The sequence below is a fragment of the Sus scrofa genome, chromosome 7 (genome assembly GCF_054392235.1).
Source record: "Sus scrofa isolate SSC_HxYL_T2T_F1_AM1 chromosome 7, Sscrofa_HxYL_maternal_Yorkshire_Landrace_v2.0, whole genome shotgun sequence".
Lineage (NCBI taxonomy): Eukaryota > Metazoa > Chordata > Mammalia > Artiodactyla > Suidae > Sus > Sus scrofa.
Window position 1 is genome coordinate 127,875,653 of NC_139389.1, and position 20,869 is coordinate 127,896,521.

Consider the following 20,869-nt stretch of genomic DNA (forward strand, 5'->3'; position numbering starts at 1 on the left):
GATCCTCAGATTTTTTTGTCCTTTTGCCTTTTCTAGGGCTACACCACAGCATATGGAGGTTCCCAGGCTAGTGGTTCAGTCAGAGCTGTAGCCACCGGCCTATACCACAGCCCACAGCAACACCAGATCTGAGCCGCATCTGCGACCTACACCACAGCTCATGGCAATGCTGGATCCTCAACCCACTGAGCAAGGCCTCATGGTTCCTAGTTGGATTCGTTAACCACTGAGCCACCACGGGAACTCCTGGATCCTCAGATCTTAAGCTTGCAAATACTCTTCCCTATTCCAGTTGACACAAGAGCAGAATTAAACAGTTTAGGGTAGGCAATAAACAATTCAGGCTTTCAAGAACAAATTGTCAATATTTATTTTTTAAAAAATTACTATATAATACAAGTAAAAGCGTGGTGATTTTGCAAATAATATAGTTTCTGCTGTTAAGAGCACCAGATACCAGACTTCTGAAATAAGCGTTAAGCTTCAGCATCACATCACTTCCTGTATATTTCTGTTCAGGTTTGTTCCTCTGATTTACCTGGAATCCAGGAATCTGGGGGATGAAAAAACAATAGGATTCTTTAAGAAGCTGATCAATTTTGGGTCCTACATTGGAAAACTACTACACATCAGTAACACTGATGGGGATAAAATACGTATGTCACCGAGGAGCACTTCTGAGTAACGTCTTCAGTTTATTTTCAGTTTACTGGACTCGAGTTTCCTGCTAAATGCGTATTTGGAGAACTCACTGGCTGAGAGCACATGTACTAATTTTCCGATGTTTAAATGGGAGTGCCTCCGAAGCAGATCACCTCCAGCAACAACTTATAAACTACTTTAAATTAAAAAAAAATAATGTGAGGGGCGGGGGAGGGATGGAGTGGGAATTTGAGATTAGCAGCTGCTAACTAGTATGCATAGAATGGATAAACAACAAGGTCCTGCTATATAGCACAGGCAACTCTATTCAATATCCTGTGATAAGCCATAATGGAAAAGAATATATATGTATAAATGAATCACTTTGATGTACAGCAGAAATTAACACAACATTGTAGATCAACTACATTTCAGTAACAAAAAAAAAAAAAATTTTTTTTTTTTTTTTTTGGTCTTTTTAGGGCCGAATCCGCAGTATATGGAGGTTCCAGGCTAGGGATAGAATCCTAGCTGTAGCCCCTGGCCTACACCACAGCCACAGCAACACCAGATCCGAGCTGGTCTGCGACCTACACCACAGCTCTCATGGCAACCGGGATTCCTTAGCCCACTGAGCAAGGCCAGGGATCAAACCTGCGTCGTCATGGATGCTAGGGCGATTCGTTTCCGCTTAGTCACAACAGAAACTCCTAAAATAATTTTTAAAAAAAGTAACTTGTAGCAGTACTTAGTGTCCAACAGAAACCACTCCATCTGTTAAACAATATCTGACTGCAAAAAGCTGCTCTTACTGTCGGTTGATAGATAACGGCACTGGCACAGCCATTATCACCGTGGCAACAGTACCCAGGAACTATCAGAGGAAAATTGCACATCGTACTGCTGGCTCTTGAGCAGTTATGCCTCAGCTTCCTCTGAGTCTGCTTTCTCTGCAAGTCTGGTGTGCTCTAGGGTACCACCAACCCTGGGCGGCTCCAAGACTACAGATCACTTGGCGATGTCGCTGAGCCCCGCTCTCCCGGGAATCGTTCTTTCCACCAATATGTGCACCCGCCACGTTCCAAGCACTGTTCTACGTACTGAGAATACAGCAGTGAATGAAGTCGAGGGTCCGGGAGAGAAGTCAACAAACAAGTTAGCAAACACGTGTCAAGGTGTAATAAGCACAATGGAGACTAGAGAAAGCAGTGGGTCTAAGGAAACTGCCTTTCCCTCCTCTGCACCCCACATTGCTTTGTACCTGCTTCTCATTTCTCAAGCTTTGGGCACAGGTCTCTCTGGAGGTCCCGCACCGGCCCCGTGCCTTGCACGCCACAGCTGCGCAGAAAACGTCTGTCGAACGAGCCAATTCCCTTCTTAGCTCCCGGTTCAACAAACCCTTCCTGGGCCCAGGCCCAGGGGCTTAAGTAGGCCGGAAAGTCAGCGAAGCCCCGATCACACAGACGAGAGCGCTCTACAGTGTTTTAAAATAAAAGCTGTTTTAGTGAAGTAATCGCGGCCCATGGGCGGAAACCAGGCCTCCGCTCTCACATGGGCGGCGGGACCGCGAGAGGCTCCGAGGCACAGGGCCAGGTCGGACGCGGTAGCCCTCGGCAGGCCTGGCCGCCAGAGCCCGGCTTGGTCCACGCTCCCGCCGCGAACGGCTGCGGCATTACAGACGCTCCGGGCCGCTCTCCTAGACCCAGACCTACTCCAGCGCCGCTACCACCCTTACGGCAAGAACCACGGACCTACCAACCGCGCTGCCGTAGCAACGCAACCAGCCAGACACTGCACCGGAACCGGAACCTCCATCTGGCAGTGACCCCCCTTCCCCGACATCCTCGGAACGGCGAAACCCCGCCCAGTGCGTCCCACTCACCCGGAGTATCCCAGCAGGCCCGCCGGCCCTTGGTGGCGAAGTCGTCTTCCCGCTGGTTTCGCCTCTGCTAGTCTCAAGCGTGACCTTGATGGACATGCACTCTCTCCAATCAACTGATAGAGAGGTTGCCGACCGCCAATGGTAAGGCGTCAAGCTAAGGACCTCCTCCAAGCTATAGGGGCGGGACAAGTAATATGATTGGTAGAATCCAGTAATTGCCGGCCAGCGTTGTCCAATCACGCAGAGCTATTCGGAGCCGGTCCAATGAGGGTCTCCGGGGGACGGAGCGGGCCGCCGCTGGCCAGGCCCCAGCGAGGCTCCTGCTGTCTAACTCAGGTCCCGAGCTGTCCAGGGCTCCGGCGAGCGTACGGGGATGAGCGCGTCCCTGGGCCGGGCGGCGGCGGCTCTGCTCCGCTGGGGGCGCGGCGTAGGCGGTGGTCTGTGGGTCCCGGGCGTGCGGGCGGCGAGCTCGGGCGGGAGCGGCTCAGCGGAGCATCTGGACACGCTGGTGAAGAAGGACAAGGTGGTGGTCTTCCTCAAGGGGACGCCAGAGCAGCCCCAGTGTGGCTTCAGCAACGCCGTGGTGCAGATCCTGCGGCTGCACGGCGTCCGCGACTACGCGGCCTACAACGTGCTGGACGACCCCCAGCTCCGGCAAGGTCAGGGCCGGCGGGGGCGGGGCTGGGGGGGCGACGGGCCTCTCTGCGGGGAGGAGGGTCTCTCCGCCAAGGTCTCTGCGGAGGTTCAAACGGGGTTAGGGCGCGGGCTTCCACTCCGCGTTGGAGGGTCTGGAGTGGGGGCGTGATCACCTTGAACCGGGTCTTGAGGATCTGGGGCCCTGGGCCAACCTGGGCAGTGGGGTAAGTCCTTACTTAGCTGTTCCCCCGAACCTCACTCTGAGCAGAAATAGGCATTCGGGGGCGTTCTCTGGGGCTGAGTCCAAGTATCGTGGTCAGCAGCCTCACTCCTCGCTCTGCAGAGCTGGGAAGATGGGACAAAGAGGGATACAGGGGGAACCACTAAGGGGACACTTTGAAGGCGTGACCTGTCTCGTGGATAAGTGTCCTGTTGATGGTGGAGGGAGGGCCGAGGTTGAGGCCAAGTGGGTCGGAGGCTGGTCTGCTGTGCCTCGAGGCTCGCGGTGTCAGGGACCGGCCACTGTTGTTGCTGCAAGGAGGGGCTTGATACAGCTTTTGGACTGGTCTTAGCCGGGTTCTGGCGTTGTGGGTGAAAAAGATAGGAAATTCGTTTTTAGGTACTCGAGATGGGGGAAAGCTGGGGGCTAGGGCTTGGAGAGGCTTGTAGGGATGGGATGGAGGGATGACTTTTGGGCCCCGGCTAACTCAGGTTTGGGAGCTCCTGGAGCCCAGGGCCAGGCAGATGGAGGAGGGTCTGGGCCTTTTCCCTGGGCCCTGGGGCAAGGTGGAGGGCCTTGGCAGCTAATTAGCGTCTTTCCTGTTGAACTCCAAGCTAAGACCCTTCCCTGCAGTCTTCTGTTTATCTGAGTGAAGGCGGAGAAAGAGGAAGAGGCCGGAACCCCTGGGTCTGCCCTTGGCTAGGGTTGATGGTGTTGCTGGAGAAATGGGGAGACGATGCTTGTACCCTCCGAAGGGTGGCCTTTACGTTAGACTTTCAGTGTCTGACTTCCAGCATCGCCCTCGTATCAGGCTTTTGACAGTGTTCTGGAGGGAGTTTGAGGGCACCAGGTTCTCTGGTGTTCTACAAGGAGAATTCTGCTTTTGAAGTTGTCAATCGTAGACACTCCGACATCAAGGAGCCAGGCCGGTGTCACGGAGAGGCTTTGGGCTAGAGTCCTTCTGCGGCCAGTCAGCCACAGAGCAAGTCACACACGTGCATTTTCCTTCTCAGTAGCAGGAGGATGATGAAACCACACTTGACAACGTTTTTGCGAGGGAAAAAGAGAAAGAAAAACTTTTTCGAAAGTGCCTGTCATCTTTCCTGGCACACAGAAGACACCCATTAAATGGTCTCTGTTTTATTATTAGCACTTTATGTTTTGAAAAGTTCCCCCCCACCCAGGTTATCTGATCCTTAGAGAGCTCTTGGTTTTGGTGGATGGAAAAGAGGAGCGGAGAAGGCAGCTTAGCGTTCCCAGGTATATGTCATTACAGTGTATTGTGCTTATGATCCTCTGTCTTCTTGAAATGCTCCCAGTTGCGGGGTTTTTTTTCAAAGACAGGGTGAGCTGCAGTCTTCAGCTGGCACTGGCGTTCCTGCTTGAAAGATTAGATAGGAGAAACTGCTCTGCAATCTCCCTGCCGGGACCATGCCTGAGGCCCCTTGCAAAAAGTTGTGTTGTTGATATTTTGCTGACAGTAAAGTCTTGAGTGTCTTTGGTGTGTGAATTGCCATTCTGATTCACAGACCCAGAGATGGTCTGACTTTATCATACACCTGAAACATTGTCAGTCAACTACCCTTCACTTTAGAAAGGTTAAAAAATACACCCAGTATGAGGTTGCGGGTTCGGTCCCTGGCCTTGCTCAGTGGGTTACCCATCCGGCGTTGCCGTGAGCTGTGGTGTAGGTTGCAGACGCGGCTCGGATCCCGCGTTGCTGTGGCTCTGGCGTAGGCCGGTGGCTACAGCTCCGATTCGACCCCTAGCCTGGGAACCTCCATATGCCGAGGCAGCGGCCGAAGAAATAGCAAAAAAAAAGACAAAAAAAAAAAAAAAAATACAGCCAGAGATGGGCTATGCTGGAATATGGGCAGTAAACTGAAAATAGGGGCAGGAATGGAGGAGTGTTTACTGAGAGCACTTGGGCGTCTGGCTTCTGGTCTTCTGTTCTTAAGCATTCAAGCAACAGACTTTAATCCTCAAATTTCTTGACCGCTGAGTTGCTCAGATTGTTCCTTTGCTTAGTACACGTGTTGCACATAAACTGAACCTAACACTAGTCTTCGTTGCTTAGAAAGTGTACATTGGTGTACGTATTAACCTCCAGACTGGGGCGGGGTGGTGTAAGCGTGTGACCGCAGAAGGGGCTGGTTTAGCCAGGGTGAGGCTTTCAACCATTAGGATGCCTCACCTTGCCCTCTGGGCCGTGGAGACCAGCAGGCTGTCTGATGCTTGCTCTTGCCAACTAAAGATATGTCCTTGTGCCTTTCCCAACCCAAGGTCACTTCTAGTAACAGGAGAGGCGTGTCTGCAAAATCAGCCTTTCCTGTTTTCTTGTGCCAGGGGAGGCTGAGCTCTACAAAGGGCCCAAGTCAGCGGAAGACCCGCTGACACCATCTCCTAGTTGTGGGTGCTGGGTTCGAGGTGTGTGATGCGGAGGGGTCTCAGCCTGAGATCGCAGAACAAAGGTGACTGCGAGGCCGCTTCGTGTGTTTCGGCCTTCCTTGAGTTTTTTGGATTTTTTTTTTTCTTTTTTGAAAAATCCGAGGAGGTCCCGTTGTGGCTCAGCGGTAAGCAAGCCCGACTAGTATCCATGAGGACGCAGGTTCAGTCTCTGGCCTCCGATCAGTGGGTTAAAGGATCCGGTGTTGCCATGCGTTGTGGTGTAGGTCGCAGATGCGACTCGGATCTGACATTGTTGTGGCTGTGGTGTAGGCCGGCTGTTGCAGCTCTGCTTTGACCCCCAGCCTGGGAACTTCCATAAGCCAAACGTGCAGCCCTAAAAAGCAAACAAAACAAAACAAAAATATGGAGCACACACAGAAGCCAGAAGCGGAAGGGACAGGGTCCCGGTGGCTGGATGTCACTATATCCCGCTCCCCTCTTTACAAATAATTAGCCCTAACCCTAACCTTTATTTTCAGTTGCAAAAGTTACACCTGCTCATTGAAGAAACTTGGAAAACACTGAAAATATGAAGAAAATGAAAGTACCTGTAATTCCATATACATCCATAAACCATTATTAACATTCGGATTTAGTTTCTAACAGTCTTTTGGTTTTTTGTTCAGCAGCGTTGCCATCACGTGTAGCTGTATGTAGCATTTTGCCCTCCTGAGAGCCGGGAGCGTGTCTTCTGTGACTCCCTGAACGCCGTGTGTATTGCTTATGCAAAGCAAGTTCTCACTTGAGTGTTTTAAATGAATAACTGCTTTTTTGTTTATCATTTTCTCATAAACTCTCCTGTGCTCTTAAAAATACTATACACTCCTGGAGTTCCTGCTGTGGCTCCGTAATAGCGAACCTGACTAGTATCCATGAGAACTCGGGTTCGATCCCTGGCTTCACTCAGTGGGTCAGGGATCCGGCATTGCATGAGCTGTGGTGTAGATTGAAGACGTGGCTCAGATCTGGCATTGCTGTGGCTGTGGTGTAGGCCGGCAACTGTAGCTCTGATTGGAGCCCTAGCCTGGGAACTTCCATGTGCCCTGGGAGCAGCCCTAAAAAAAAAAAAAAACCACCCTCGAATTTCTTCCTACTTAGGTCACCATTGTCTTCTTTGCATCACGAGTAGTATCTGTTGAATGAATAATTGTCGTCATTCAACCATGGTTGAATAGTTATTTAGCACTTGAAAATATGCCCCCTGGATGCAGACTTCAGCCCTCCGTGTGCTAGTCTGGTGACATTGGTTAAGTTATTTAATCTCTTTTAGCATTTTTTTCGTCTGTAAAGTAGGGGTAATTACGCATACTTTGTCGGATCTTTGTAAAGATGAAACGTGACTAGATAGGTAAAACGTTTAGAGTATGAAACCCAGGAGCCCTTGCTCAGGGAGTGTGGTATTTTGATTACCGCCTGGCATACTCCATGGGCGCTTTTCCTGCATTCTTTCCCTCTGCTCTCCCAGCTGCAGATCTCGTGAAAAGTATTCCTGTGGAGGAGTTCCCGTCTTGGCGCAGTGGAAATGAATCCAACTAAGAACCATGAGGTTGTGGGTTCGATCCCTGCCCTCACGCAGTGGGTCAAGGATCCAGCGTGGCTGTGAGCTGTGGTGTAGGTCGCAGATGAGGTTCGGATCTGGCGCTGCTATGGCTGTGGTGTAGGCCGGCAGCTGCAGCTCCTATTAGACCCCTAGGCTGGGAACCTCCAAATGCCACAGACGCAGCCCTAAAAAGACAAAAAAAAAAAAAAAAAAAAAAGCATTACTGTGGCAGGCAGAGGACCCTGACCTGGAGCACCCACCTTGCATCTGGCGCTGGGGCAGCTTCCCAATCTCACCAGTTAGGTTTTATTTATTAACCTTTCGTGATAAATCCGTGAGGCATAGAGTTACTCCCATTTTACAGAAAGGGAGATTGAGGCCCAGCGATGAGCAGATTTGCCTGTGGCTGTATTTACAAGCCAGCCGGCCACAGTCTGCTGACCTCAGTGAGGCCTTGCTCACTCCCGCCACCACGCTTTACTTCCCTTTTGAGGGTCTGCCCTGGTCCATGCTTTTTGCTTATCTCAGGCTGTCCTAACCTCATTGCCTCACGTGAGGGAAGATGAAGAAATATGTAAGTCCAGGAAGCGGTGATGGGACCTGCCCCAGGGACCGAGCCTGGTAATTGGCAGCGCTGGAATTAATTTGCATTAGACTCTGAAGCTCCTGTGTAGTGAAAATCTGCCAGGAAGAAAGGGAACTGTCATCCCAGTGCCCTTATGATCAGCGGTCCAAACCAGGGACGAAGTTCAGGGTTCTGAACTGTGGCGAGTTTTGAAAAGTGCCTCTTGAAAGGTCTGGGAGGCTCCTGGTTTTTTTTTTTTTTTTTTTTGGTCTTTTCTTGGGCTGCTCCCGCGGCATAGGGAGGTTCCCAGGCGGCTAGGGGTCAAACTGGAGCTATAGCCGCCCGCCTACACCAGGGCCACAGCAACGCAGGATCTGAGCCGCGTCTGCGACCTACACCACAGCTCACGGCAACGCCGGATCCTTAACCCACTGAGCGAGGTCAGGGATCGAACCTGCAACCTCATGGTTCTTAGTCGGATTCATTAACCACTGAGCCACGATGGGAACTCCGAGGTTGCTGCTTTTAGGTCTCCTGCTTAGCACAGAGCCAGGCACATAATAAAGACTCAATAAATTGTCGTTCTCTGTATTCATTTTCCTATTGAGGAAGCATTGATTTCACAACTCAAGTCGAGAACCCTCTGTTTGCTTGTTGAGGTTCTAACTTCTTTCCTGGTCTGAACCTATTAAATCTCTTCCCCTAAAAAAAAAAAAAAAAAAAGAAGGAAAGAAAAGAAAGAAAGTTCTGGGAGGGACTTTTCCAGAACGTTTTCTCCGCTCTGGCTTGATACTTTGGCACATCGAGTCTTTTTGATGGAGCAGCAAGTGTACATAGAAGCAATTTTGTAAGACAGACCCAGTGTCACCCTGTTACATAACTTCACAGTCAACATTTTCTGTCCCAAATCGAATCAGTTTGTCATCTGTAAAACAGGTTATCATTAAAATCCAATCTTGGTATGATTTTCTAGTTTGCAAGAGATGCTCTGATTCTGGGTTATTCCATGTGATAGTTGCAAAAACTTTCACTGGTTTTGAAAATTTAAAGCATGAGGGAAATTAGCCATGTTTAAACAATTGATGGTGCATTGATAATTTGTTTTAGTTTTCACCTTAGGAAGAGTAGTCTTTTATAATTGAAAGTTTCTCAGCCTCACTCTCTAGGAAGCAACTGAGTAGGTCCTTAAATATTTAAATGTGTAATCAGCCATTTTAAACATGAAAGATGGCACCCTTTTTATGAACGATGCCCAAAGCAAGTAAGTTGAATTTTGATGAACTGTCAGCTAGTGGGCACCTTGGATGCTGTCACAGGCCGAGGGGTTTGGAAGGAGTCAGTCTCCCCTGCACGTGACTGTGGGTGTTGGATGTTCAGATGGTGGGAAAGCCCTCTGGGTTTGGTCGCTTTGGTGGTAAAGATGGGCCCCCCTCCTTCCCTTACAGTCGGGATATATGTTCTATGACAATGAGACAAGCCTAAAGCTTTTTTCTTTTTTTTTTTTTGGCTTTTTAGGGCCGTACCCGCAGCATATGGAGGTTCCCAGGCCAAGGGTCTAATCAGAGCTACAGCTGCCGGCCTACACCACAGCCACAGCAACATGGGTTCTGAGCTGTGTCTGCGACCTACACCACAGCTCACAGCAATGCTGGATCCTTAACCCACTGAGCGAGGCCAGGGATCAAACCTGCAACCTCATGGTTCCCAGTAGGATTTGTTTCCGCTGCGCCACAATGATAATGCTTTGAGTGTGGCACCATGAAAAGGAGTGATGAAAGCAAATCATTCTTCCTCTCGGCAAAGATTTTATTTAAAAAAATTATACTTTTAGGATTAAGCATACTTTTGGGGGGGAAGTGCCCCCTCTGCATATGGAAGTCCCAGGCTAGGGGTTGAATTGGAGCTGTAGCTATACCACAGCCCCAGCAACTCGGGATCTGAGCCGCATCTGTGACCTACACCACAGCTCACGGCAATGCCGGATCCCTAACCCACAGAGCAAAGCCGGGGATTAAATCTGTATCCTCGTGAATAAGCATACCTCGGGTGGCAAATTTGTTTTCGTTTTTGGAGTGTTTTTCAAAAGTCGTAGGCATTCACCAAATGAATGCCTTGTTAACCTGAAAAAAGTCCCAGATAGAATATCATGAACATGAATGGTTCACGTACAAAAATATAAAAGATGTTTAAGAAAATTCAGGAGGTGTGAAAGAAGTTCGTATTTACCGTAAACATTTTTTTGACCCCCACCCCCACTCCACTCCTGCATCATGAAGGTAAAAAAAGATTTGTACCTGGAACCATACAGAAAGTTCTGATAGATTTTTTTATGTTTGAGGATAGAGTTGTTATTGTTTTTTAATTCAGAAGACACAATTTATATGCGAAGTAATTGTTTCTATGGTACCAAGTCAGAGGGATGAAAAACTTGAATTTCATCAGGGTGCAAGTACACCTGGGTATTTGGACTGTAAAGCCCTTCAGACAGTTCCTCGAATTTGCCCTCTTTTCGTCTTCTCCGAACCTCCGGCTGATTTGTTGTCATTTAAGAGAAAGCCAGAGTGGCTTAGAAGTGCACTTTTCAGGGTCTGTAATCATGTAACCATTTCTTCATCATTGAAAACTGTCTGCAGAAGAAAGATAAAGCTGTCTGCTGGGGGCCCGTTCGTTCGTGCTGCCACTTAGAGCAGAGTCGCTGGTTTTTAGAAGGCAGTGACTTTTAAAAGCGAGAAACACATTGTATCTTGGGACTGTTATTTGTGATGTGACTCAGTTTTGTGATGTTATTTAGTAAAACTCATTTGATGATCAGGGATAGGGCATTGAGGAAAAGGTTTTGTATTTTTTGTTTGTTTACATAAAAACCACCATTTGAGCAGTTTTTTAAAAAAAAACTTGCTCAATACTGTGTTTTGCTTGAAAAGTCTGTTGACTTTTCTGTTTTAAAAAGTACACTTCAGTTCAGCCTCCAAGAAGAAAAGGAGGTAGAAGGCCGAGGAGGATTTTAGAAAAGAATGATCTTTTATGTCTTAAGTTGAAACCACGTTTCTTGTACGTGGTATTTATTTTTTGGCTTCGGTGTATAGTGGCTTGAGTGGGGTCTGAGTTTCTGGCCAGGGCAGGCTGTAAGAGTGAAAGTGGCCAGACCTAAGCACTAGGCCCCCAGGGAACTCCCCAACCACATTTCTTATTTGTTTGTTTGTTTATTTATTTCTATTTTTAGAGCTGCACCCACGGCATATGGAAGGTCCCAGGCTAGGGGTCAAATCGGAGCTGCAGCTGCCAGCCTACACCACAGCCACAGCAATGCAGGATCCAAGCCACTTCTACCTCCTAGACCATAGCTCACGGCAGCGCCAGATCCTTAACCCACTGAGCAGGGCCAGGGATTGAACCCACGTCCTCATGAATACTAGTCGGATGTGTAGCCCATTGAGCCGCAACGGGAACTCCCCAGCCACATTTCTTTCATAACCCTTGTCCTCCTGGCCCAGGACCAAACAGGGTAATCGCATGGCTGCACCATCCCAGAATGTGCCTCACCACGGTGTCCTCAGCTCTTGGCACCTAGGACCCGTCACGGGTGTGCTGGTTGGCGTCTTGTCTGCTTAGTGCAGGGAGTGGTTCTCACCTGCCCCTGGCCCAGGACACGGGCCTTCGGGGGCTCGACGAAGGCCCTTCCTCATTTAACTCAGTCCTGTGAGTTCTGTGCTGAGCCAAACCATCTGTCCCATGGGGAGTCCATCTGCATGACTGAATGGACAAGGGCTACAGTCCGTAGCCACAGGAAAGGGATTTTTCTTTGGGTGAAAGAAATTATTAAAGGTGAAAACCCGTGATGCAGTGTCTGCAACTGGTGGCCTTCGCCAGCCAAGACAGGCACAGAGAACCTCAGGTGGGGGCTGCCCGATCTGCCAGTGAGCTCCCGTGATGGGTCCAGTGGGACAGGAGCTGTGGCCTTCCTTTTGTTTTGTTTTGTTTTGCTTTGCTGAAAACATGGCCAGCAGGTGCATGGAGAATATAAAATATAACCTTGTATAGCTTGTGTGACTCACATGAACCCATCACGTTCTTTGCCAGGGTTGCGTGTGTGTCGGGTGTTTTATGAGAGCCTTACTTACCTGATGCTCAGATGAACCTCGTGAGATGATGGTGGAAACAGAGGGTGAGGCCTCCCGGTTTGTACCCGGAAGAGTCAGGGTTTAAACAGGGGTTCCATTTGACTCTAAAGCTCATGCTCAGGTCCGGGGAGCAAGGCAGACGAGCTCTTCAAAAGCTTGGGAGTGTTTTGTCCTGCAAGGTCAGCGTTGGCCGTCGAAGTGACACCTCTGTGTTCTTCCCTCGTAGGCATTAAAGACTATTCCAACTGGCCCACCATCCCGCAAGTGTACCTCAACGGCGAGTTCGTGGGGGGCTGTGACATTCTTCTGCAGATGCACCAGAACGGGGACCTGGTGGAAGAGCTGAAAAAGCTGGGGATCCGCTCCGCCCTTTTAGATGAAAAGACAGACCAAGACTCGAAGTGAGGGTGGCCCCGGGCGAGGGAGCCCCTGGGGTCAGAGACTCACTGCCAGAAAAGCCTTACTGATTTGGGTGTCCCTCTTCAGACAGCTGCTTTGCACTGATTCTTCCAGTTTGTAAGCAGCCCAGTGATTTTAGGGTGTCTGGGGTTTGGGGCAAAGAAAAACTTCTTGTGAACGTAATTGTAACCACTGCACTGTAATTAATCACCACTGCGGTGTTAGGAGATTGCTGTAGACACAATTCCTTCTTGTGTTGTCCTGTGTCCTGTGCCTGATTCCGAATCATTGTTACCATTCACAAGTCTTCTGCAGATGTGTCAGTCCGCAGACATAATAGATCCCTCTCCTCTGATTTTTTGTAACTTGTTCTGTAAGAAAATGATGGACAAGGAAGAACATATGATAACCGGGCTGTTGTTTTTTAAATAAACCAATCCAGGGATACCGTGCGGGAGGTGTCAGTCTGAACAGCAGTAAGTGTGCGTCTTGGTTGGGTCAGAGGCTCCTTTAACGAAATACCTCTGACTGAATGGCTTGTAGCAGATACTTCTCACGGTTCTGGAAGCTGCAAGTCCAGGATCAAAGCTCTAGGGAGTTCCCACTGGGGCTCAGCAGTAACAAACCTGACTAGTATCCATGAGGACAAGAGTTCGATCACTGGGTCATGAATCTGGCCTTGCCGTGAGCCATGGTGTAGGTCGCAGATGTGGCTTGGATCTCAAGTTGCTGTGGCTGTGGTGTAGGCCGGCGGCTACAGCTCCGATTCGACCCCTAGCCTGGGAACCTCCATATGCCGCGGGTGAGGTGTATGGAGCGGGACTGCTCCTGGTTCCCAGACGGCCGTGATGTTCTCACCGTGTCTCACAGAAGGGCTTTGGGGTCCCTTTTATAAAGGCCCTTATCCCGTTTATAAGGGCCTCCCAAAGGCTCCAGCTCCTACAACCATCACTTTGGGTGTTACGTGTCAATACAGGAATTTTGAGGGGACAGATACTCAGTCTCAGCAGCCTGTAAAGTGATTTTTTTATACTCTTCTGTTAAATTTGCCACAAAAATTGTCTTCAAGCCGTGCCCTCACTGCTCCAGGGGAGGTGAGTGTCGTGAAGGCCGAGTGGGGTGGGCCGTCGGGTCGGAGGCTCGGGGGCTGGAGGTGAAGCCCTGTGCTTGTCAGCGGCGCTGCGGTCGGAGAGCGAGCAGCCACTGCTTGCCCTGCAGAGAACGGCTCGCAGGAGTATTTTATTCCTTAGAAATGGGGCCTTTATAAAAACAGACTGGGGGGGTCCTAGCCGAGACGTTGCGTGTACGGTGTCTGCCAACAAACCCTTCTCCACCTGGGCTGGAGGGAAGCTTCAGGGCAGCGCGGGGGAAGAAAGCCCATCCTGTCACCAGGGGCCTTTGGGTCCCCAGAAGCCTCCCCTCGTCTCCAGGGCCTTAAACAGGGCATCTGTTTAGAAGCACACCTTAACAGTGGCAGCGTGGGAGGAAGCTGCATATTTTTTAATGAAAAGAGCAAAAATGACAAGGAGAGAAGGATGGCTTATTTTTCCAGAGCCATTTTTGGAAGCTTGTTCTGTGTCAATTCTCCTTTATTTTATTTTATTTTTTGTCTTTTTAGGGCTGTACCCATGGCATATGGGGGTTCCCAGGCTAGGGGTCGAATCGGAGCTGTATCCGCTGGCCTACACCACAGCCACAGCAATGCTGGATCCAAGCCAGGTCTGTGACCTACACCACCACTCATGGCAATGCCGGATCCTTAACCCACTGAGCGAGGCCAAGGATTGAACCTGCGACCTCATGGATGCTAGTGAGATTCGTTTCTGCTGCGCCATGACGGGAACTCCCTGTGTTGCGTATCGAGTCTGTATGACTCTTCGAAAAGCTCTGAAAACAGGTGTGTTTGGGTGAAGCTTAGTGAGGTAAGGATTGCCTGGCCTGGAGTTTTGAAGCTCGCAGCTCCTGATGCCGCCCTGCCTTCGGTGTTGTGGGTCCCCAGGGGGAAGGAAGGGCACATCGAAGTCCCACCGCTCTTCCCTGGGGACTGTCCTGTCGAGGAAGGGGGGGAAGGGGACTGCCACAGAGCCGAGGGAAAGGCGAAGCAGGTTATTGCCAGAAAAAAGGTTTTGTGTTACATGCATTGCAAACCACCCCCCCCCCCCCCCCGCCCCCGTCAGTACCTTCTGTGTCCAGCCTTGGAGCAGGGTGGGGCTCATTTGCTGGAAGCAGTTTGCTTTACGGATAAAGCGAGGGCCCTGGAAGGAAGCCCTGTTCTCTGAGCTGTCTCTGCCGCCACGTGGTGGCCAGGCCAAGGTGGTGACCTTGCCCCTCGGAAAGAATGCCATCAACAAATGGCTTTTTACTGTCCCTGGACGAGGACCAGGGGCACACACGGGAGCCCGCAGAATTGGCCTCACGTCTGGTGGGTAATAGGGTCCTTGTCCCTAATTCTGCTCCTTTTGGTTCTTCCTGAAATCTGCCCTTAGGGTTCATCTAAAAAATGAAACAGTGAGAGATTTATTTGCAGGGTAGCATCAGTGAAGGAAGCCTCCCTGGAATATTAGCATTCGGGCAGAGCTGCCAAGTGAATTATTCAACTCACGCCTATGAAGCAGAGTGAGAGCGTGTATCAGTCACCAGAGAGCTTAAAAGTTTAAGGCGCCCCTGAGCTCTACGTAAACGGGGATGTTCTTTCCAGAAGTTAATTGATACCTTTTTTTTTTTTTCCCCTCTATGCTTGGCAAGTCTCTGCCAAGTGGGACATTGGAGATGCTCTCTGATGCCGGTCTGAATAATTTTAATGATCTGTATAATTAGAATTCGATGTGATAATTAGAACAGTGACACCATCTTTCCTTGTGCAAACAGCCATGTCACACCTCATCTATTTAAAAATGCAAGGTCTGCTTCACAGCTGTCCACTGCGGGACATGGACTTGATTTGATTTATTAGAGTTTTGTCACAACTTCAGAGTCACTGTTATTAAATAGACCCTTTCAAAACGGATGAAGCTGTTTTAGAAAATGAAACATTTGTATGAATTGAGGTAGTCTTCGTCTCAAAAGCTGGTAGTTACATAAATGTCATCCAACTTCATTTAAGCTATGAGGTTTGGAGATATTCTAGAACAGAAGGTAAGTTTTAAGAGGTCTTGGGTTAGAGTTCCTGGTATGGTTCAGAGGGATAAGAACCCAGCTAGTATCCATGAGGTTGTGGGTTCGATCTCTGGCCTCGCTCAGTGGGTTAAAAGATCCAGTGTTGCTGCAAGCTTCAGTGTAGGTCACAGATGGGGCCCGGACCCAGCATGACTGTGGCTGTGGCCAGCAGCTGCAGCTCCGATTCAACCCCTAACCTGAGAACTTCCATATGCCTTGGGCGGGGCCCTTAAAAGGACCAAAAAAGGGAAAAGAGGTCTTGGGTTTCTTGTTCTTGGCCCTACTGAACTGACTTGCGGACTTGCATAGAATCTGGGACCTGAAGCTTTGCTGTAATTAAAGCCACAACAGCTAGCTTGAGAGACAATATTTATAAATGCATTAAAGAGCTTAGTAACAGAAAAACTGTATCTGTGTCTTGAAAAGCTGGGTCCCTTGTTATTTGTGACAAGAGAGATTGCGCTAAGGGGTCAGAGGAGCAATCTTTGTCTTGGCAAAATTGGAGTAAATTTAAACCAGAGGCGAGGAAGCTTCCCAATTTGCTCCTGAGAGTCACGGACAGGCAAAAATAGATCTTGGTGGATGGTTGCACAAAAAAGGGTTGACCTGATAGCTATTAAAAAAAAAATAGATTTCTGGGAGTTCCCTTGTGGTGCAGTGGGTTAAGGATCAGGTGTTGCCACAGCTGTGGCACAGGCTGCCACTGTGGCTTGGATTCCATCCCTGACCAGGAACCTCCATGTGCTATGAGTGCAACCAAAAAAAAAAAAAACAGATTTCCTATTCCCCTTAAGAAGTGGTTAGTGAATCTCAAAAATTGTGGGTTTTTGCTTTTTAGGGCCACACCCCATGGCATATGGAAGTTCCCAGGCTAGGGGTCTAATCAGAGCTACAGCTGCCAGCCTACGGCACAGCCACAGCAACATGGGATCCAAGCCGTGTCTGGAACCTACACCACAGCTCATAGCAATGCCAGATCCCCAAACCACTGAGTGAGGGCAGGATTTGAACGCGCATCCTCATGGATACTAGTCGGATTTGTTTCCACTGCGCCACAGCTGAGAACTCCCTCAAAAATAGTTTTAAGTGATACCTAAGAATTCTAGGATCCCTAATTGGAGGGAGAGGGGAGGACAGTGAAAGGAAGAAGAGCTGGCTCCAAGTCCAGGTGCCCAGATGCCCACAAAGTGTCCGAAATGGACTTGTAGGAAGTCACAGCCTGTCCTGATTCCTGAGAATAGCATCACCGCGGGTCTTAAAGCCGCGTGGGCCAAGCACAGTTGAGCTGGGAGCAGATCCAGCCTGAGCCTAAGAAGTCACCTTGCTTCAAAGGTCTCTTCTCTGGAGTTCTCTTGTGGTACAGTGGGTTGAGAATCTGGCAATCCGGTGTTGTCACTGCAGCGGCCGGGGGTGCTCCTGTGACCTTTTCACCCCCATTTACAAACCCCTCGGGGTTGGGTGGCTGCCTCTGCCCCAGAAGGCCCTCCTGACTTCCCTCTCTGCCCCTTGGCCCATTTCTCGGTCTATCACTCCAGGAGGTAATTGCCCCTTCTCTAGACTTCACTCAAGGATCCCCTGTAGCTAGCTAGCATATATAGTGCCCAGAAAAATATGTAAAAAATGAGCAAAGAATTCTCCTCTCTTGCTGTGGATGAGTCCCAAGAAGCGTTAAGTCGTTCAGTTTACCAGGCTGGTAGCACAGGGCAGCCGCTAGGAGCTTGGGTTTGGATCAAGCTTCCCGGATCCCCATCCCTGCTCTTCTCGTGTGTGCACTGGGCTCAGACACGTTAATAACCCCCTTCCCTACTCTGCTGAAGTGGGCAGTGGCGAGTGTCAGGCTTGCTGCGCGATGAGAGACTCCAGGTCAAGAGCCTATCCCACCATGAACGCCCGGAATAGTTTAACCTCCATGGGTACCTTGGACTAGATCTGAACTTCATTGCAGTAGATTATTCACCAGCATTGTTAGATTTTAGGGAGTAGAGATAGGTCTATATATATATATATATATATATATATATATATATATATATATGGTCTTTTTTTGTCTTAGGGCCACACCCACAGCATGTGGAGGTTCCCAGGCTAGAGGTCCAATCAGAGCTGTAGCTGATGGCCCGTGCCACAGCCACAGCAACACCAGATCCGAGCCTTGTCTTCGACCTACACCACAGCTCTCAGGGCAGTGCCAGATCCTTTACCCACCGAGCAAGGCCAGGGAGCGAACCCTCGTCCTCATGGATGCTAGTCAGGTTCGGTAACTGCTGAGCCACAATGGGAACTCCAAGGTCCATATTTATTGAAGGGTCACTGGTTGTCCCCAAGAGCATGGAGACTCATCTTTGACTATAAATGATAGAACTGAATACTTGTGACGATCTCAGCAGAGGGTACCAATTACTTATCTGCTTTTGGAGCTGGGGTGGAGGTGGGGATGAAGGATCAGAGAGAAAGAATTCCCTGTAAATTACTTTCCTAAGACTCTAGTTTGACCCGAGGGGGAGGAGGGAAGGACGTGGGATGGACGGGGAGTTTGGGGTTAGTAGGTGCAAACTTACATTTAGGCTGGATCAGCAATGAGGTCCTGCTGTACAGCACACGGAATTATACCCAATCTCTTAGGACAGACCGTGATAGAAAATAATATTTTCTTCTGACTGAATCACTTTGATGTACAGAAGAAATTGACAGAACACTGTAAATCAACTACAATGGAAAAAATAGTTAAAAAAAAAGATAATGTTAAAATATGGCACAGATAACCGATCTACAGAAGAGAGACAGACTCAGGGACATAGAGAGCAGACTTGTGGTTGCCAAGGGGGTTGGGGAGGGGATGGGGTGGACGGGAATTTGGGGTTGGTAGATGCAAACTATGACATTTAGGCTGGATTAGCAATGAGGTCCTACTGTACAGCACAGGGAACTATACCCAATCTCTTGGGACAGACCATGATAGGAGACAATATAAGAAAGAACATATATATATATGACTGTGGTACTTTGCTGTACAGCAGAAAGTGGCAAAACACTGTAAACTAACTATACTTCCATAAAACTACAAAATGAAAAAAAAAAAGACTAGTTTGACTTACTGCCACAGACTGTTAATTTTTTTTCTAATATGACTTCTATTTCATACAGTGGGATGTCTTCACTGCTAGATTAGAATAGGTTTTACTGTGTGTGGAGATATGCTTGAAAGAACACAGTGTAACCTTGAGTTAATTCTGATTCATCAGGAACAAGGATTGTGATACTGGCTCCTGCTGTACCTCAGTAATGATTTTCGCAGGGATTTTATTTTATTTATTTATTTCTAGTCTTTTTGCCTTTTCTAGGGCCGCTCCTTTGGCATATGGAGGTTCCCAGGCTAGGGGTCGAATCGGAGCCGTAGCCTCCGGCCTACACCACAGCCACAGCAACACCAGATCCGAGCCGTGTCTGGGACCTACACCACAGTTCATGGCAACACCAGATCCTTAGCCCACTGAGTGAGGCCTGGGATGGAACCTGCATCCTCATGGATGCTAGTTGGATTCGTTTCCACTGAGCCACGATGGGAACTCCACCTTATTACTCTTGGTCTCTCCTCAGGTCTTCCCCGGGTTAGAGTCTCTGTTCCTCAGGTCCTGTGTCCTTGTCTTTTTTAGTTTATCCCTTTGCTCTGCTGGAGCACATCCTGCAAAGTCTTCCTAAAGAAGATGCATAAGAGGCCTCTTTTGGAGACCACCTTGTCTGAGAAGATTTTATTATGGGAGTTCCTGTCATGGCACAGCAGAAACAAATCCACCTAGGAGCCATGAGGTTGTGGGTTCGATCCCTGGCCTCACTCAGTGGGTTAAGCACCTGGTGGCTTTGCGGTGAGCTGTGGTGTAGGTCGCAGACGCAGCTTGGATCCCACATTTCTGTGGCTCTGGCGTAGGCCGGCAGCTGTAGCTCCAATTAGACCCCTAGCCTGAGAACTTCCACAAGCCACGGATGCGGCCCTAAAAAGACAAAAAATAAAATAAAAACAAAAAACGTTGTATTATGCCTGTGTGCTTGATTTGGTAGTTTGTCTAGGTCAAAAGAGATTTTCCCTCCAAATTTTGATGGCATTGCTACATTGCCATCCAGCTTCTGGTTCAGCTGGAGGAAGTCTGATGCTATTCTTCTTCTTCTTCTTTTTTTTTTTTTTTTTGCCTGCGTCATGCAGCAGCTTAAAGTAGGATCCGAGCTCCCACACCAGGCATGGAACCCAGGACGCAGCGGTAAAAGTGCTGCGTTCTAGACCAACAGGTGGCCCTAGACCATTGGTGGTGGAGGCCCCTAGACCCCCAGGGAACTCCCTGATGCTATTGTGATTCCTGATTTTTTTTTTACCTTTTTAGGAAAAAAAAATCCTCTTTTTGGATATTTTCTTTATCCCTGGTGAATGTGCCTTCGTGTGAAATCTTTTTCCCTCCTGTTCACTGGCTTTCAATCTAAAGAGTCTTGCTTTTCAGTTCTGAGACGTATTCTCACTACTTCTTTGGGCACCCCCCTACCTGGTTTTTCCAGTTTCATGTTCTCATTCCTATTTGCCAGATGTTGCATCTGCTAGAATGACCCATAGTTTTCTTATCTTTTCTCTACTATTTTCAAATTCCTTATCTTTTCATTCTACCCTGGGAGATTTCCCTGACTCTCTTTTTTCTGTCTCTCCCATAAACGTTTGCTATCTGTTTGTCCTGGTTCAGGCACTGGCCCAAGTGTTGGGGATGGAGCTGGGAAAAATGCAGAATGTGTTTCTGTTCTCACAAGGCTCATCTTCCAGCAGGAGAGAGAGAAAAAAAACAACTAATAAGTGGATCATAAATTGGTTAGTGGGCTAAGAGCTAAGAAGAAAACAAATCAGCGTAAGGGTGTAGAAAGGGGTCTTTTTTGATTGGGTCCTTAGGGGAAGGCCTCTCTTCTGAGGTAAGCCTAGAGTTGAGATCTTCCACCCTTTAATTCTGCTCCCTGTGAATCAAATTTATTTCCAGAGTTCCCGTTGTGGTGCAGTGGAAACGAATCTGACTAGTATCCTTGAGGATGTGGGTTCGATCCTTAGCCTTGCTCAGTGGATTAGGGATCTAGCATTATACAGTGAGCTATGGTGTAGGTCGCAGATACAACTCAGATCCTGCATTGCTGTGGCTGTGGTGTAGGGCAGCAGCTGCAGCTCCAATTGGACTCCTAGTCTGGGAACTTCCATATGCTGCGGGTGCAGCCCTGAAAAGCAAAAAAATAAAAAATA

General features: G+C 48.9%; 1 protein-coding gene, 1 long non-coding RNA gene and 1 other non-coding gene across 6 annotated transcripts; 1 reads left to right on the forward strand and 2 right to left on the reverse strand.

Moving 5' to 3' along the window:
- Positions 1-345: 345 nt before the first annotated feature.
- LOC100525590 (uncharacterized) lies at positions 346-2,599 on the reverse strand. Of its 3 annotated transcripts, none has more exons than XR_014811335.1 (3): positions 2,525-2,599; positions 1,904-2,116; positions 346-553 (listed from the first exon to the last, which is right to left on the reverse strand). It is a non-coding gene; the product is annotated as an uncharacterized LOC100525590 (long non-coding RNA). The 3 variants fall into 3 exon arrangements; XR_116071.4 differs by lacking the exon at positions 2,525-2,599 and adding an exon at positions 2,398-2,454; XR_014811336.1 differs by lacking the exon at positions 2,525-2,599 and adding an exon at positions 2,394-2,454.
- Positions 1,377-1,652, reverse strand: LOC146401906 (small Cajal body-specific RNA 13). Its single transcript, XR_014811720.1, has one exon.
- Positions 2,600-2,823: 224 nt separating the features above from the next.
- Positions 2,824-12,905, forward strand: GLRX5 (glutaredoxin 5). 2 transcript variants are annotated; one of them, XR_014811334.1, is made up of 2 exons: positions 2,824-4,995; positions 11,320-12,905. XR_014811334.1 is itself a non-coding variant. In XM_001928993.7 (2 exons), the coding sequence occupies exons 1-2, from the start codon at positions 2,898-2,900 to the stop codon at positions 12,457-12,459; spliced, it is 465 nt and encodes a 154-aa protein (XP_001929028.1). In that variant the 5' UTR covers positions 2,824-2,897; the 3' UTR covers positions 12,460-12,905. The 2 variants fall into 2 exon arrangements, 1 of the variants encoding a protein (XP_001929028.1); XM_001928993.7 differs by having other exon boundaries at positions 2,824-3,183; positions 12,281-12,905.
- The last annotated feature ends 7,964 nt before the right edge of the window (positions 12,906-20,869 follow it).